Consider the following 16,758-nt stretch of genomic DNA (forward strand, 5'->3'; position numbering starts at 1 on the left):
AGGGTTATTAGCAGTGTTGTAGTTCTAAAAAATTAAGTGTGGAAACGCAAGCCAGTGCTTTGATAACTCAGATTGACTCAAACTATTTCACGCTTTTACCGTCGGTTTTCTACGACAGTCAGCCAAATGCAATGTATAGCTTCTTATGCATTCTTATATATAACTTAGACCTGGGAAATCGGCTCAGTTAGTAGCCTACTGCAAACGGTTGTAGCTAATGTGCTTGCAGTCCCTCTGGCTTTGGAACCGAACTCTTGTTTTTCTATGCAAACCTCGCACGTTATGCATTCGGCTGGAAAGGTGTGAGACAGAAGAATCGGATATAACATGGCCCATGGCTCTAGGCGTTAGGTCTTGCTTATCCGCACTACACCACTCACCAGTTGCAGAGTTTTCCACTCACTATTCGTACAGAATTAAGAGGAAACACCCGACCTCAATCTAACCAAACTTTTTGACCCAATCAGTTGTCATTTTACTATCTGTTTGGGCTGGAATCAACGAAGTATTTATACTGCCTTATAACTGCCGGGTGCCGAAAAAAAGCTTTTTTGTTATTGTAAATCTGGGTGAATTTAAGTGGCACGGTTCAGGTGAACGTCGGGCTCACGAACGCACAAACGAAAGGCTAAATTACAAAACACAAACGAAAGGCGCACAAACGATAGGCTAAATTAAATTCTGTTAGGTGGAGGCCGGTGTGCTCCAGCCCACGCTGTAGTCACGCCAAAACGTAACAGTACCAGTCAGTGGCGGACTAAAGAGGTGGTTGACTGGGCTGCAGCCAGGGGCCCCGTAATGCGTGATAAAACAAGTAGATTGAACAACATAATGAGTTGAAAACATCGAAAACCAACTTATAACAACAAAATTGACTTAATTATGGTGTTAAGTTATTACCATAGAGATATTATGAAATTCGGGTTTTGCAACATCTCTATGGTTATTAAACTAATTACACAGTACGTCTGAGCCTGTTCATTAAAAAAAAAATAGCATCTGGCATTTTATTTCTCAGTTTTTTGAAATTATTACGTCATAATGTGTGTCATTTTATCCCATCCAGTTCGACGTCGACTACCATAGATAACAATTCATGAACCGAAAATGCTAACTTTGCAGTGACCCTTTTTTGGTTCTAAACAAACTCACTAGTTGGACTTTTACAGTATAAATCTTGTTAATAACACTAACTAGCCAAACTAAAACGTGTAATTTTGCCACAAAATATGAAAATCATGTCGTATGTGTAACTTACATTTAAACATCAATGCGATTCAAGCTATTTTTAAACTTCTGCATAAAAAATAACGATTTGGCTGAAAACTTGAATGATCTATTCTATACAGACAACTAAGTCTTATAATAGGTTTCGCCGCTTAACTTTTGTTAATTCTGGAGGTACTGCTTATGGGTTTTTTGCGTAGCATATGGTTCAATTTCCAAACAAATGCGTCCATACATTCCTACTTCTAAACAAATAGTTCGCATCATCCGCTCTCACATCCTCCAACAGCGTTATGACGAATCACTTTTGCTGTTCTAAAATCGGTTAGTAACGTTCGCAGTTTAGTATCAGTAGTAGGCTAATTTTTTTCTAGCTTATCGAGATGTGCTAATTTGGAAAAGATTCGGATTTGTCGGAATACCAAAATCAGGTTTTTAAAATTCGAATCTACATACTTTCCACTTAGCAAAATAACTGATGACAAGCCAAACAAATCATACATATAAACTTATCACGTTTTTGCTGAATAAAAGCAATCCTTTTTTGTTTATACGAAATCACTGAAAAATTTTTCAGCTATGCCTGTACCACTGTCTGTTTGATGGATAGATTAGATTGATGATATCATAAATGGAAACAATATTTTGGGATAATTTTTTGTGACACTTGCACACGAAAAGCATTTACAAACTTATGGTATCATCAATTACAGTACGTGATCGTTAAGAATTTAACATAACACAATAGCAGACCACTTTATACTGTACTACTGATACACCGATCGACTTAACCAAAGGGGCCCCGTATGTTACCAATTTTATAGATACTTTGTTCACTAATTGCAAAACCAAAACGTATAAAACCATTGCTTGGTAGTTGGTACTATTTGTAAAACGTTTACTTCGTGGAACTAGCAACGGCATAACGAGAAAAAATCCTTAGATTTAAAATGAGGGGCAAGTTCAAAAACAAGTTGATCTTATATGAAAGAATTCTACTCACTGATTATTCTGGTAAAACAGGTTTGAAAAATATTCTTGGTTAGGTAATTTTAAGCAAAAGAAAATTGTAAAATTAGCCTTAATTGTGATGTAGATCAAGTTCTTGTGATATGTAATCGCAGACAACATTCGTAAATCCATGTTCAGCAATACCTACTGGATATCACGTACGACTCTTATGATAACTGCCAATAGCTTGATAGGTGACAGCTTGTAGCCCAACCCAACCAGTTCGGTACCGATTTGACAGGTAGCCTATGCGATACAAAGGATACCGTAACTTCACGGACGCGAATCACTGGGCTAGTTTTTTTTTCTTTAAAACAATCATAATTTATTCAGTCACAATGCATCACGTTGCCAATTTCTTCACACGACGTAGGCCAAACTCCTATGATATACACTACTGACTTCAATTGACTAACGCACAAGGAAAGCAGAAGCACATGCTGTCAAGCAACTTGACTAATGTATGACATAACAAGAGCCTTCATCTACGTCACCATGAAGACCAAAAACGGATAGTTTTGCTGATAACTACATCCACGAAATATTATTGTTCAAAATTGATTTACCAATATGTTCAGTTAATGTGTCCTTTCATATAAGATCAACTTGTTTTTGGACTTGCCCCTTATTATACAGGTTTAAAAAACCATCTTAAAACTACATGTGCGATGATGTATGACTGGCAAAAAGAAAAGATAACAAATTGGAATTAAAGTTGGCAACTAATTTAAACAAAAAACAGGACAAACTTCAACAACTAATGATATTTGTATTTCACTTTCACGCTATTTTTTCTAAATACTTTAACGCAATTATTGTCACTGAATCGAGTACGACATTCATCATCGTCTGTATTGCAAGTAGGATCAAAATAGAGTTCGCTTTCAACATTTCGTGGTTTTGCCTGTTGAGTTGATGTGATGCTGTGCATGGTTTTCCACTCCGTAGGAACACCAGGGCTTAACCCAAACATGCGCAAAGTTCTTCCCATGTGAAAAGGCATGCGCGCACCAATCATCAAGTTTGCTTTCTCGCAACCAGGAAACACGCCTGTTCGGAAATAATAACGGTGTTATTTAGTAACTTTTTTCTTTACCGTTTAGAACAGAGGTCGGGAACCTATGGCTCGCGAGCCAGATGTGGCTCTTTTGATGAAGGCATCTGGCTCGTAGTTAAATCTAAGCTGGCATTTCTTAGCACGATTGTTACGAATAAAACCTTTTCTGTAATCTTCGATAACGTAACAACCAACCAATTCAGTAAATTCAGACATTTACCGTTGTCTAATATTGTTGGTTTTGCTTAAAAATGCAAACGTTTAGTTGCATTAAGTGTTGAAAAATATAATATGACTCTTAAGGAAATACAATTAAAAATATGTAGCTTTCATGGCTCCCTTAGCCAAAAAGGTTCCCGACCCCTGGTTTAGAACATATTAGCAGGGTGTCAGAACATAGTAATAATTCGGATGACCAAGAAAGTTTCACCAAACACTTCGGGTGAAATAATATTGCTATGGTAAAATACCTTTTACACAACTGTTTTACAACGTAATGAAATGACTGGTGGTAATTACACTTCGCCACTGTTTAACATTTTCCGTAAAAAAGTCACTCAAATAAATAGAAGCCTACTACCATTGACACATGTTATTTCTCTCACGTAATTTTCAATAACGAAAGAGGAGTAAAAACTTTGACAGAATTAAATGCGTTATGTGTGTATCAAACATGATGAGTGACGTACATGATAACGAGGTAAGCATCAGACTCGTTTAATGCCATCACTTTTCAAAAGGTTGGTAAGGTCTTGTTCCTGTTCCAATCATAATAACCTTAACAAAGCATTTAACTTTAAGTTTCATATACCTGGTATTATAATTGATTGAAGATGTAAGTGCATAGGCATGTAGCGTGCTTTTGACTGAGGTATTCCAAATCGCTTTAACACCTTCATAGGGAGAATTTGAGGGGCAAGTTTACCATAATGCGAGTATTTATGATCCCCCAGTATCGGACAGTTTATCCCATCCGCCAAGTGAACGCGAAGCTGATGCTTAACACCTTCCAATAATAAAAAGTTTTTTAGGGGTTAGACTCGTTAGAGTACAAGTTAAAGCAAAGTAGCGTACAACACGAGTGTTGAGAACGAGGCAAATCATAATTTTAACTGCTATGTATATGAATGAAACATTGAATAAGTTTGGAAAGGTATGTTCAAAGCATACATTATATACATTACCAGTTTGTGGTTGCAATTCTAGTAGAGCAAGCGTACGTGAAGAATCCAATGTCCTGTAATGTGTTATAGCCCTATGGCCTCTTGCCTTGATCTTAATCTCTTCGCCAGTTAATCCATCGAGCCTGAAAAAGACATATACTGTACTGTGATGTATATATTCTAACTATGCAAAAAATGCATGATCACGCTACCATATTATTTTTTGCTAAAACTGCATAAGGTTTTACCTTACATCAGGTTTTACAATCACACGAGCATAGTCACCACTATCACCTTTCTTTGATAAAACCGCCCTGTCAAGAGCAATATCAATAATACCATGCATGGGATTTGGTGCATCAACAGCCACAGCCCTACATATGACACAAATTAAATATTTTTTGTGTAAGCATTCATCTAACAATATAGGAAACTTCCCAAAATGTCAACATAATAAGCGTACACACCAATACTTTCGAAGAACTTTGTGTTCCCGAAACATCTTCTGAACATATGAGGTCATTTCTTTGTCTGCACAACATACACTAACTCCAGTGGTATATGCATCAAGCCGGTGACAGAGAGTTAATGGAATATTGGTAGTTACGCCATAAACCATTTTTGACAATAAAGGCAAAACGTTTTTAATACTTTGTGACACTCCATCTCCACCTGTAAGTTGTTGAAACTGTCAATTGTTATGAAACATGAAAACTAAAAAAAAACACTATAATACACCGGGTTCTCAAAGCAGAAATGCTGAAAACCCATCCATTACTCCTAATGGTGTTTTCAACATTATTTGTCGCCAATTTTTCTAACTTCAGATGGCTTAAACCTTTTTACTTCTTTAGGTTTATTAAGTGAACTTCCCTGTGTGGTTAGTAAGAAAACTGTATACACAGAAGAAATTATGAAAATATTAACATGGTTAACAAAAATGAATATTATTTGTCCATTGATATTCCAGACTACCTTTGATACATATTTTTAAAAAAAATGACAGACTTACAACTTGGTATTTTGCAACACCTAATTGTGAAGTAGTAAAATACGTAAACATCCATTTATAGTATTATTTGCATTACCCCATTAAAACGTGGGCTATGCACTTGGTCAATAAATTGGTATAAATATTCGTGTATGTATGTACATATTAAAAAGAATTGGATCTTTCTAAAAACCCTTAATTTTGCCCGTAAAACTAAAAGTTTTCTTACTAAAGTAAAACCAGATCGGTTGGGTATTTTCAAGATGACCCTTTTTTAACCTGATTGATTGTTCAATACCATCTTTACTTTCTGTATACGCACTGATATTTGTTTATCACCTACACTTTATATGAAACAAAAACCATTTTAAAAAGTATATATACTAAAACACTATCTACTAGTAATTCGATACAGCAAAATTAGATCCCAGAGAAAATAAATTTAAGAACGCCTGCAAGAACAAGTAAAAAATACCATGCATGGCAATGCCGTAAGGTTTATTGAAAATAACCAGCTTCTTATCTGCATACACCAAATGCTTGCGAAGAAGTTTTGCTAAATCTTCAGCAGAGAGTTGACTAAGATCAGGCATTGATAGAGCAGCTATAGCTCGTTTCACTGGATTATCGCATTTCTGTGAATAAAAGTAGTAGTGGGACAACATGAAGTGAAAACCTTCATAACTTTAACTACATTTATGTAGACTTTTCTAGAAAATAATGTATTATTAACGCAACTTGAATTTCAGTTTCTAGGCTTACACTTTACACTTGGTATAATAATTATTGTAAGCTTCAAAACATAATAACTTAAGGTACACTGAATATAAAATTTGGTGTTGGTATTATAATTGCTAGGACTTTTAATATCTTTTAACACTTACCTCATCTTCAGATTGCAGCTTTTGAAAACTTCTTTTTTCTCTTAACTTTATTGCAATGTCCATAGCTGTTTTGTGTTTAACCTTTGTCTCTTCTATGTTAGCTGAAACATTGCTGACAGAAAAGTCTAAAGGCTGACCTTCAAAATCTGGCTTGTTTACATCACGTGGCATGCGACTAATGTTTTTGCCTGAAGATGATTGGGCAATAAAAGTTTTTATTTTACCAGGCGTTGCGTTGTTGATATTTACTTTATCTGAAAGATTTTGCTGATTATGAAAATCTCTTGATAATACTGTGTAATATTGATGCAAACTTGAACTGAGCCAGATTGTCCTTTTGTGAAGCATACGTATAACTACATTATTCAACATGGTTTAGTTTTTAGTAGTAATGTAACACCAAAACAAGTCGGTTTCATTGTTTCCTAAAAGTCTTGGCCTTGTGATGATACATCTCGTTAAATATTATGTTGCCTAGATTTACCTGTTTACTAAAAACAATGGCAGTGTAAAAAACAAAATAAACATCGTCTGAGAGCCTGACTGAAGGCAAGATTATTATAGACCAGGGGTCGGCAACCTTTTGCACTTAAAGAGCCATTTTAACCGATATTCCACAAAATAAAAATCACTGGGAGCCGCAAAACTATTTTCACAATAAAACGAAAACGACACTCTGTAACAAAACTGTCATGTGTCGCATTTATAAAAGCAGTTAATTCAGTAAGATTTAATTAATGTGATTTAATTAATGTGATTACTATAATGTGCTCAGTGAGATAAAGACACGAGTGTTCTTCTGTTTGTTTCTACTGTAGCAATAAAATTAATAAGAGCCGCATCAGAAGGATGAAAGAGCCGCATGCGGCTCCGGAGCCGCAGGTTGCCGACCCCTGTTATAGACCAATCGAACTGATTACCAATGAACAAGTATGAAGCAGATATACAACCACAATATCATTGACAGAAGAATAATCCAATGTAAGTTTAAGCATTTTAAATTAATATACAAGATTTATTAATTGGAATTTATGGGTTCAAATTTATTATTAGCACCATCATCAGTATCCATGACAAGAAGTTCATCCAAATCTCCCATTTCAGCACCTATACCTGCTGCATCAGCCTTCTCTACATCACTTGTTAGTTCAGGAGTATTAACTGAGCTTTCTTTTGCTTTTCGGCGTTTTTCCAGTGCTGTCTTCTTTCCCTTTTGTTCAAGCTTAAAAGCCTCTAAAAACTGTTTCAGTTGAGGAACAAAGTTTTCAAATTCCATTTCTTCTAATGCAGCTAATACATCAACATCTTTGAGGGTCTTTCTTTTTTGCTGGAGAGCATAGTTGTTTGCACAAGATGTACAGTACAAAACAAACACGCTGGCTGCTTTGGATATTGCGGACCTCGATTCTTTTGAAATAATTACTCCTTCTGGCAATGCTTCTTTAATTATTCTGGCAATTACAGAGTTAGGTAGGTTCAGATCTTCAGGTTTCTCAGCCATTATGAAAGCTAAAATTATACTTTTTAAAACTTTGTGGTTTAGATATCTTTACGCCGTATCCGTATATGGCTTATCTACTATATAAACATAAAGCATAGATTAACCTTAACCATAACCAAACTGTAATTAATTACCTTGCTAGTAGCACTATTTATAAGCGACTAAACGTGTAGTGAGGGCTAGTGCATCACATAAAATTACATATTATGAAGATAGTCAGCAAAAATTGATAACTCACCCAAAAATACTTCAAACAAAACAGACATAAAAATATCAAAAAACATGTAAACATTTGGCATATTGTAAACACAGGATATACATATATAATGTGTGTTTCAGGTAAATGTTATATTTTTACATAAATACTGAGAAATGTATAATTGAACATATGAGCACACACCATAAAAAGATGTACCGTATTATGTGTAGAAGAGTCAGAAAATTAACAGACAAAACGAAAAAAACAAAATTATTTACTAGTGTACGTCGCTTGCAATTACTTTTTATAATACTATCCTGTAAAAAAATAGCAAAATGAGAACTGTTATAAATGGCTTCAATAACAAAATACAAATGTTGTTTGGGAAATAGCAGATTAGCAATATTATTAGAAGTTAATCACTTGAGGAAATTAATGTTAGAAATAAGGCAAGGATACAATACCTGCAAGGCTGCAACTTATGACATTCCAAAGGCAGTTTGAAAACAAGCACAAATACCAACATAAATGCACCTGATGAACAAAACATGGCAATACAGCAAAAACAAAATGTTTGTTGTGGGCTGTTATTGTTATATCAGTACAATTACTGCAATACAAACGGAGCCATGAAAGCATCATACACAGAAAAAAATCCTGTTTTGGAAAGAATGAAATTGTTTGCAAGTTCAAAAACAGAAATCTCAGATTAATTTTGTTTAAGTACCGGTACATATTTAAAGGTGCATGATATTAGGCAACGAATCTGTTTTTCACCTAAAAATGTTAATTAGCTTAAATAGTAGACTATGACTAAATTGGAAGAGGATTATTTTCCAGTAATTTGTACTTAGTGATTTTTCCTATATTTTTACATGTCACTAGCTACATGAGAAAAATCTGCATATATCTGGAGTATGTATGACATAGTATGAAAGCTAAGCATATATTTTGTTTACATGTACACACATTTATATGACAGATGTTCGCAAGTTAGGGAGTGCTAAAAGCAGCTATATAATACTATATAAGTTTTAAAAATAAGGCAACTAGAATATAACAAAAGTAGTTAAATTTTGACATACTCTGTAATTTTATGTTCTTTATAAAGTAAAATAACTTGCAATAACCACTTTCTTCAAATTAACTATCTGTCTTACATTTGCAAATTAAAACTCATCATGACGATTTAAGGCTTCACCCCAATCGGTTGCTTGGGAACCAACAAAAGCATCATGGTGTGTAATGATTTCATCCTTTGTCAGTTCTCCATCTCCATCACCATCTGCTTCCTGAATTAAATGTTTTGCTTCAGCTATTGCATGGTTGAAGTCTGTAGGAAGTATCCATTCACGAACCTCTTCATTATTCAAATATCCATCTTTATCTGTGTCTCGGTATGTCGTGAATTGTTCACGTTCAGTTGCCACCCATTCTGGTTCCTCTTCAGTATCATCCCGCGTATGCATATCGTTAATATATTCTTCCAGACTTAGTAAACCATCTTTATTCTTGTCAATATCATCCATGGTTTCCTGAACAACAACATCTATCATATGAGGAAACTCCTCAGGATGTAAGAAAGCCTTGAACTCATCTAAATCACAATGCTTGTCGCCATTAGTATCGGCTTTATCCCATCTTCTTTCATCCCTTGCTATCATCTGCTTGTAGCTAAATTCATCATCTTTCTCGGAAGTTTCCAAGTCCTCATCTGACAAATAACCGTATGATGTATTTTTATATTCATTCCAGTGAATTTTGCCATCACCATTTTTGTCAAGTGCTGGAAACTGTTTATCAGCATCTTCATGAATGTAACGTTGCTGTGTAAAAATTATCCAGTCTTCAAGTTCTTTTTCAGTAACTTTTCCATTGCTGTCTTTGTCAATTTTTTCAACAATCAAGCCTAATCTGCGACGACTTTCTTCTGGAGAGAGATCGTTAAATTTTTTTGCTTCTTCTTCACCAACAAATGCATCATGATCATAATCAGGAGAACCTGGTTCCTTATCACTTAACGTATGATCAACAACACGATCTTTCTTGGCAACAGCCGCTAAGGTAATCCCAACCATAAATAAACCAACAAATACCCTTAAAACCATTTTATAAACACAGCAAGCCCTACAAGAAGTTGACGCTTCTATAGATCTGTAAAAAGGCGGCAGAAAATCTGTTGTAAATTTTAACACACCTCAATGAGGGCCTTTCATAAGCACATGCACTGCATATGGTAGACAGAGAACATTACTGCATTCAAGAAAGATAAAACCTAAATCGAAAATAAATTGGGTAAATTCAAAAATCCAACAAGAACAAATCAACCTACAGCTGATGTTTTAACATGTATGTAATAAAAAAATGAACTGACATCAAAATACTGATTTTATACTTTCGATAAATTAACAACTCTTACACTAAAACATTAAAAAATTGATTTCCACATTATTCGTTAAAAAATGTATTGTGTAGAACATGTTGTTAAAAACAGATGTCCTACCTGTACATGAATATCAGACACGTTTTCAAAATGGTATCTTTATGTAAACACTATAAGAACTTTTATATATGGTATCGAAATGTTGCATTAGATTTGAACAGAAGTTGGACACCTCAGCACAATTTAGTTATTTTACATATTTAAGAACAAGTAAAGGTGTAAATGGACATTTCTTCTTAAACAGCTGCCAATATTTTGTTTCGACAACCCATTTAATTAGATATACTACCACAAAACTAAAGTTGTTACTGTCTTGTGAAGTACAAAGCATACTAATAATTTGCTTTGTTGACTGTGGTATCATTCTTCCAAAAACTAATTTTTTCTCAGTATGCACAAACTTTAGAACGTTAACAACTCCTGTTTAAGAAATATTTCATTCATAGGCTTATCCACATAATTGTATAACTTCTCCTGAATTCAAAAAAAACTCTTGATGAGGTAGATTTGCCGTATGTGAGCTTAGCTTCACATTATAACTGCATCCTATAAATATTATTCATTGCTCCTGATCATTTAAATGTGGATTTTTTTAATTTTGTGTTAGTCACGTGCTATTAATGTTCTACTTAGCAAATTATGCAAGATAGTATAAATGTAAAATAAAAATACCATCACTTTCTTTCTTTCATCATTTTGTACATAGGAAAACTTTTGAACAATTGAAGTTTATCACAAACTGAAGCCCGAGAAGTCCATTAGCTTACTTCAACTTATCCAAATTTTGAGTTAAGAACACTTATTAAAATTGGTGTAATATATCAGCAAAAAAATAGGTTGGGTAATATGCTAACATCATGTTAACACCATTAAACCAATAACACCTATTTATATGTGGGAAGTATAATAGGAATAATAGGAAGGCTCTTGATATTTTCTTTTGATGTCATGAGTGACCATTTTCTCCAAGTTGAAATGCTGTTTATATGATACAAGTTATTTATGAGTATTTAATTTTTTTAAACGTTTTTTGTTGTATCTGTTGGAACATTGGTTCTCAAGCTTTCATGGTTCGTGGCTACCTTAAAGTGGACCCTCAAGATCCGTGGCCCGCGCTCATCAATAAAAATGTAGATTAATGATTGCAAAACACTTTTTACTTCACTATAGCGTGTGCAGTAGCCTTCGCTCCATGTCTCCATGGCCCCCGAATGATAATCACGAATCACTGTCTTAGACGGATATCCATCATTCTAAAATGTTCGTCTTGAAATTTGACCTTGAACTTTTACAAATGGAAAGTGTCCGATATAAGACACTTTATGCAAATGCACTATCTAATTTTAGGTTGCTGCGCACTTCAAACAAGGATCAGAATCGAGTCAATGCAACCGATTTTTGAAAAGTTTTAATGAAAACGAAAATAGCAAGATGCAAATATCCAAGTTTTGCTAAACAGTACAAAATTACACAAAGCTTTTGCCAACTTTCAATCAATAATTTTATTTTTTGTCAAAAGCGCCAGTTACTAGCAAGTGCTAATGAACGGGAAAAAAGTGAGAAAGCCGAGAAGGCTTAAAACGTGCTCAAAAACATCAAAGTAATAATTGCTGGTAACACCACACCAGGTGGTAGTTTTTGTATGAAAAAGGCATCACTGGTTTGCATGTCTTAAGGAATTGTCCAGTGTCATAACAATTGTTATAGTGTTTGTCATACGGGTTTCTTGAAGTTTGCTTTTTATGTATTGTTAAGGTGGTTTACCGTACTGTATCAGGTATGTATTAACAATATACCTGCGAGATCGTAGCAAGTCTAAACCACTTTTGCTATTGCATATTCTATACAAGTTTCAAGCATTCTTTACAGCAAGTTCCAACTGCGCAAAACATTATCAGGCTTATGTATCACATCTTGCCATATATAGCAATACGATATTTAAACACATTTTGGTCCATCCCATCAACTTCCCCAATGTGTTTGTTGTATACTTCGATAAGGCGAAGTCACTGTATCTGCAAAAAGTTTTTGTCTGAAGAAAAGTAACATTAAACGTTGTATTCCACTTTAGTTCATGTATCTTAGGTAGAAAGCTCACTGTAACAATGAAAAGTGGTATGCTGTGCAGAAACTGTGTCATATTTTGAAAGTTACTTGAACGCGTCGCGCACACGTATAGGCTTATGCTTAGTGTGTTACATGTAAGACCCAAAAAGATTAAAACGGCATTACTGGGTAACGAATAGTCTGATCTGCTGAAAACTGTTCTCGATAAAATTTGCATACCTGTTAGTTTCAAAGAAATTAAAACCACGATTGATAGTAATTTATAAGTTTTTCTGTTGACTAGGATGATGCTTACTTGTGCAAAACTTCAAAACAGGAAATAATTTCACAACAGAAACATCGGGTTTAGTGGAGAAGTGCAGAACCAAATGACATCACAATTTGAATAGCTGTGGTCAGATATACAAATACATCCTCTGGTTGTGCACTTCTACACTAGATCCAAAAAATTAATATATAAAAAGGTATTTCAAACTCATATGAAAAATATTCTTTGTCATGAAAAACTTGGCTAACTAGTTATTTCAACATCTTTTGCGAAAACACTTTAATGTGTGTTTGTTTAATTATTTGTACTAGTTAAATGGGTTAGGTTTTTTGAGGCTTTAAGAGTTTAATAAAAAAAAACAGTTAATGAGCTTAGGTTGTATATTAATTAATGTTTTTTTAGCAGCGATAACAACTAGCTATTGTAACCTACAGCAACTCAACAATTGCTCCATGTTTTTTCAACTACCAGCAGTTATCATAATAACAATTATATATGTTTTCTAATCTTATGCATGCATAGGTTTCACTGGAGAAAAAGGAACAGAACATGACCCATTTTTATCATCAATTATTATGTACATGTAAGTTCACCATTGCTTTGGAAATATAAATTATCGTAAGCACTGATATTTTGGGCTGAAAAACTTTTTTTCGAAAATTTTAATGCACTACAATTTGGCTATCTCAGTAGGCGAGAGCACACGCAGTTAGCCTATCGTTATAAATTACCTAGAAGAATGGTAGGGCAAAGGATTTGCTTGGAAACTTGAAATTTTTTTGTTTCTTAATTATAATTCGCGATGCGCTTCCTTTTCCCCCAAACTCAACTGCGCCTACTATACCCGACTTGACATTACTGTATTTTCTGTGTGAGTCGCTAGTTTCACGGTTTTTCATGACACTGGTAAATCTGAGTGACTGGATAATGCACCTAGAGCCTTGTTGAATCAAGACGGTTTTGGAATCGTTGATGACAATTTACCCATAACGGCATATGTTTATACCGCTACTGCTGTTATAGGCTAATTCTACTGTACGTAATGTAACGAGGTTGGCTGTATTAAGACTTACCCTTAATGGTACCTGAATTTCACAGACACACACAAGTAGACATCCACAAATAATTAAGTAATTTCTTTAGAAATTGTGAAATTAAAAAATAGAAGTTATATTACCGTTGGTAGTAACCATAATTGAACTTGGTTTTAGGACAACTGCATCATGGTAGTAATTATATAAAGACTACAGCAATGGTTTTTACATTTTTTCCATATTCTTCCCTTACTGTTCCCAAACCTAGCCTAGTTAAGATAATCACAGCTTGACTAAATGCTTTAACTGGTAAATAATAGCTGTTAGAACCAGTATCTTGGGGCGCAAAAGCAATGAACTCGAATTTCTACCCAATTTTTCCAACTGCTCCCCACTTCCTCTCTTAGTGAGCCAAGTGGCTCCAATTGAAAATCACTTGTCCAGGGGACTCGACCAACAGGCAATATTCATTTTTAACTTCATACACCTTATTTTAACTGATATGTTGCCGGCATCTAATGGAATAATGCAAACTTTCAAATATACAACGTGAGATGCAGCTAAAATCAAACCTGCACTACTATAAACCAAGGATTTCTGCTTCATAGACTGAGTGTAATTTGTGCTATTACCTCCTCAGTAGGAAACCACAACAAGGTAATGCTGCAAATGACGTTTATGCGTGGATATAAAACATAAACAAAGTGTTTGTATCTATCTGTACTATGTATTTGACACAATGTATAGTATTTTTAAGTTAGTACTGAGATATATTGCAGAAAAAATAAACTGTAAATTTGAAAGTAGAATTTTAATCATGGTAGATTAGATAAGCAAGCGTAACATACGTCAAACACAATTTGTTACACTGTATTATCCACAACATTTTTGTAACTATAAAAAAATGTAATTCAAATAACTGCAATAAATTGGGCCAGAAACAGTTCAAAATGCTTCAATAATTGTCAGAAAATATTTATACTGCATGTTTGTGTAATCTTACTCCCATAACCACTGAAGGTAAAAATAGTCTGCATCTACCGAAGGGAAAATGTTAACTAACTTTGGCACATTCAAAATTCATCGTGGCGATTTAGAGCCTCACCCCAATCAGTAGCTTGAGAACCAACAAACTTGTCATGATGCTGAAGAATTTCCATTTTTGTCAGCTCACCATCTTTATCATCATCTGACTCATAAATGAGATGCTTGGCTTCAGCATTTGCATGATTGTAGTCATCAGGAAGGATCCACTTGCGCACTTCATTCAAGTCAAGCTTTCCATCACCGTTTTCATCACGATATTTGGTGAATTGCTCTCTTTCAGTTGCTACCCAATCTGGCTCTTCTTCACCTGCATCGTTACTGAACATATCACCAATGTACTCATTTAAATCAACAAATCCATCCTTGTCTTTGTCTATGTCATCCAGGGTCTCTTGAACAACAATATCTTTCATGTGAGGATATTCTTCTGGGTGCAGGAAAGCTCTGAATTCTTCAACAGTAAGTGACTTGTCTCCATCAACATCTGCTACATCCCACCTTTTTTCATCTCTGTCAATCATCTGTTGATAGCTGAAGTCTTCCCCGTCTGAGGCAGCAAAGTCTTCCTCGTTCAAGAAGCCATATGTTTGTTCTTTATATTCATCCCAGTGAATTTTGTTGTCTTTGTTTTTGTCATGGGTTACAAATTGCTTATCAGAATCTTCTCTGATGTAACGTTGCTGCGTGAAAACAATCCAGTCATCAAGTTCCTGCTCGGTGATCTTTCCATTTGCATCTTTATCAATTTTATCGACAATAATTGCCAGCCGTCGACGACTTTCTTCTGGAGACAGTTCGTTAAACTTTTCAGCCTCTTCTTGTCCAACAAACGCATCATGATCATAATCGGGTGAACCAGGTTCTTTGTCACTCAATGTTTGATCGATAACCCGATCTTTTTTTGTCACTGCTGTTAATGCAATTCCAACCAACAGCAATAAACAAAATGAACGCAAAACCATTTTTACTTCGAAACAGTATACAGTATACACTATACAACTTACTGACCAACCTTAATAAAAATATATGTAAAGGTTTTATCGTCATCACATTTATTATATAATAGAATATATTTTCATTAGGGACCTTAGACAACTAACCAACATGATGATATAATTCCTCAATGGCTAACCACTCAGTCAAAAGAGCATAGAACAGTAAGACGTAGAAAGACAAGAAAATCCTAAATTATAACGTCACATTTTGAACTCCAATAAGCATGACAACAGGTGTGTTTCAAGTATGGCTGCATCTTATTATGGGTTTTGCATTGAATGAAGTAGCAGGTGAACATTATTTTAAGCATAAAACTACTTAGATACTTATCTTATTTCCACTGGTAAATTACTTTCGTAATACAGACCATCCAAACTAAGCTAAAACACATCTTTGAGAACCAAAAAAATCTAGTAACATTTTCTCACTTTCTGACCAGTTTGTATTAAACATCGTGTCAATGCCGAGCTGTTTGTTTGCTAAAATCTTAACATGGTTAACCCACAATTGTTTACGTGCATATAGTAAGGATTTCGAGGCGTTCACCTTATTACGCACCAGGAGTGAGCACCAACGGCCCTTTGTGCAACATTGGCCCAAAAGTGACATGCCACATATTCCACAACTGCCCTAAAACTATAGCCCAATGGAAACACATGTAAATTATGTTAAAATATAAATGTAACAACTCAAAATATAGAAAAATGGGTACATGTCAATACTATGTTCCACCTTAACAATAGTAAAGATCAAATTTTAACAATAACAAAAACATTATATCTGGAAAATGAAAAATAAATGCAAGTTCAACAACCAAACAACTCACTTAATTAACTATAGACTCAATTGCATTATAGCAAAAATTTGCTG

The 16,758-nt window shown here is 34.6% G+C and overlaps 4 protein-coding genes across 4 annotated transcripts; all 4 read right to left on the bottom strand.

Moving 5' to 3' along the window:
- Nucleotides 1-2,987: 2,987 nt before the first annotated feature.
- LOC143450360 (pseudouridylate synthase RPUSD4, mitochondrial-like) lies at nt 2,988-6,705 on the bottom strand. The gene is made up of 7 exons (XM_076950876.1): nt 6,334-6,705; nt 5,925-6,084; nt 4,926-5,130; nt 4,707-4,832; nt 4,480-4,601; nt 4,107-4,301; nt 2,988-3,288 (listed from the first exon to the last, which is right to left on the bottom strand). Exons 1-7 carry the CDS (start codon nt 6,703-6,705, stop codon nt 2,996-2,998), a joined length of 1,473 nt encoding a protein of 490 aa, XP_076806991.1. The 3' UTR covers nt 2,988-2,995.
- On the bottom strand, nt 6,532-7,834 carry LOC143450363 (DNA polymerase epsilon subunit 3-like). The gene has a single exon (XM_076950879.1). The coding sequence runs from the start codon at nt 7,832-7,834 to the stop codon at nt 7,352-7,354; it is 483 nt and encodes a 160-aa protein (XP_076806994.1). The 3' UTR covers nt 6,532-7,351.
- A 77-nt stretch (nt 7,835-7,911) lies between these two features.
- LOC143450361 (calumenin-A-like) lies at nt 7,912-10,209 on the bottom strand. Its single transcript, XM_076950877.1, has one exon. It carries the CDS (start codon nt 10,139-10,141, stop codon nt 9,203-9,205), a length of 939 nt encoding a protein of 312 aa, XP_076806992.1. The 5' UTR covers nt 10,142-10,209; the 3' UTR covers nt 7,912-9,202.
- Nucleotides 10,210-14,503: 4,294 nt separating this feature from the next.
- LOC143450362 (calumenin-like) lies at nt 14,504-15,924 on the bottom strand. The gene has a single exon (XM_076950878.1). The coding sequence runs from the start codon at nt 15,852-15,854 to the stop codon at nt 14,919-14,921; it is 936 nt and encodes a 311-aa protein (XP_076806993.1). The 5' UTR covers nt 15,855-15,924; the 3' UTR covers nt 14,504-14,918.
- Nucleotides 15,925-16,758: the final 834 nt, after the last annotated feature.

This window comes from Clavelina lepadiformis, chromosome 3, assembly GCF_947623445.1.
Source record: "Clavelina lepadiformis chromosome 3, kaClaLepa1.1, whole genome shotgun sequence".
Taxonomy (NCBI): domain Eukaryota; kingdom Metazoa; phylum Chordata; class Ascidiacea; order Aplousobranchia; family Clavelinidae; genus Clavelina; species Clavelina lepadiformis.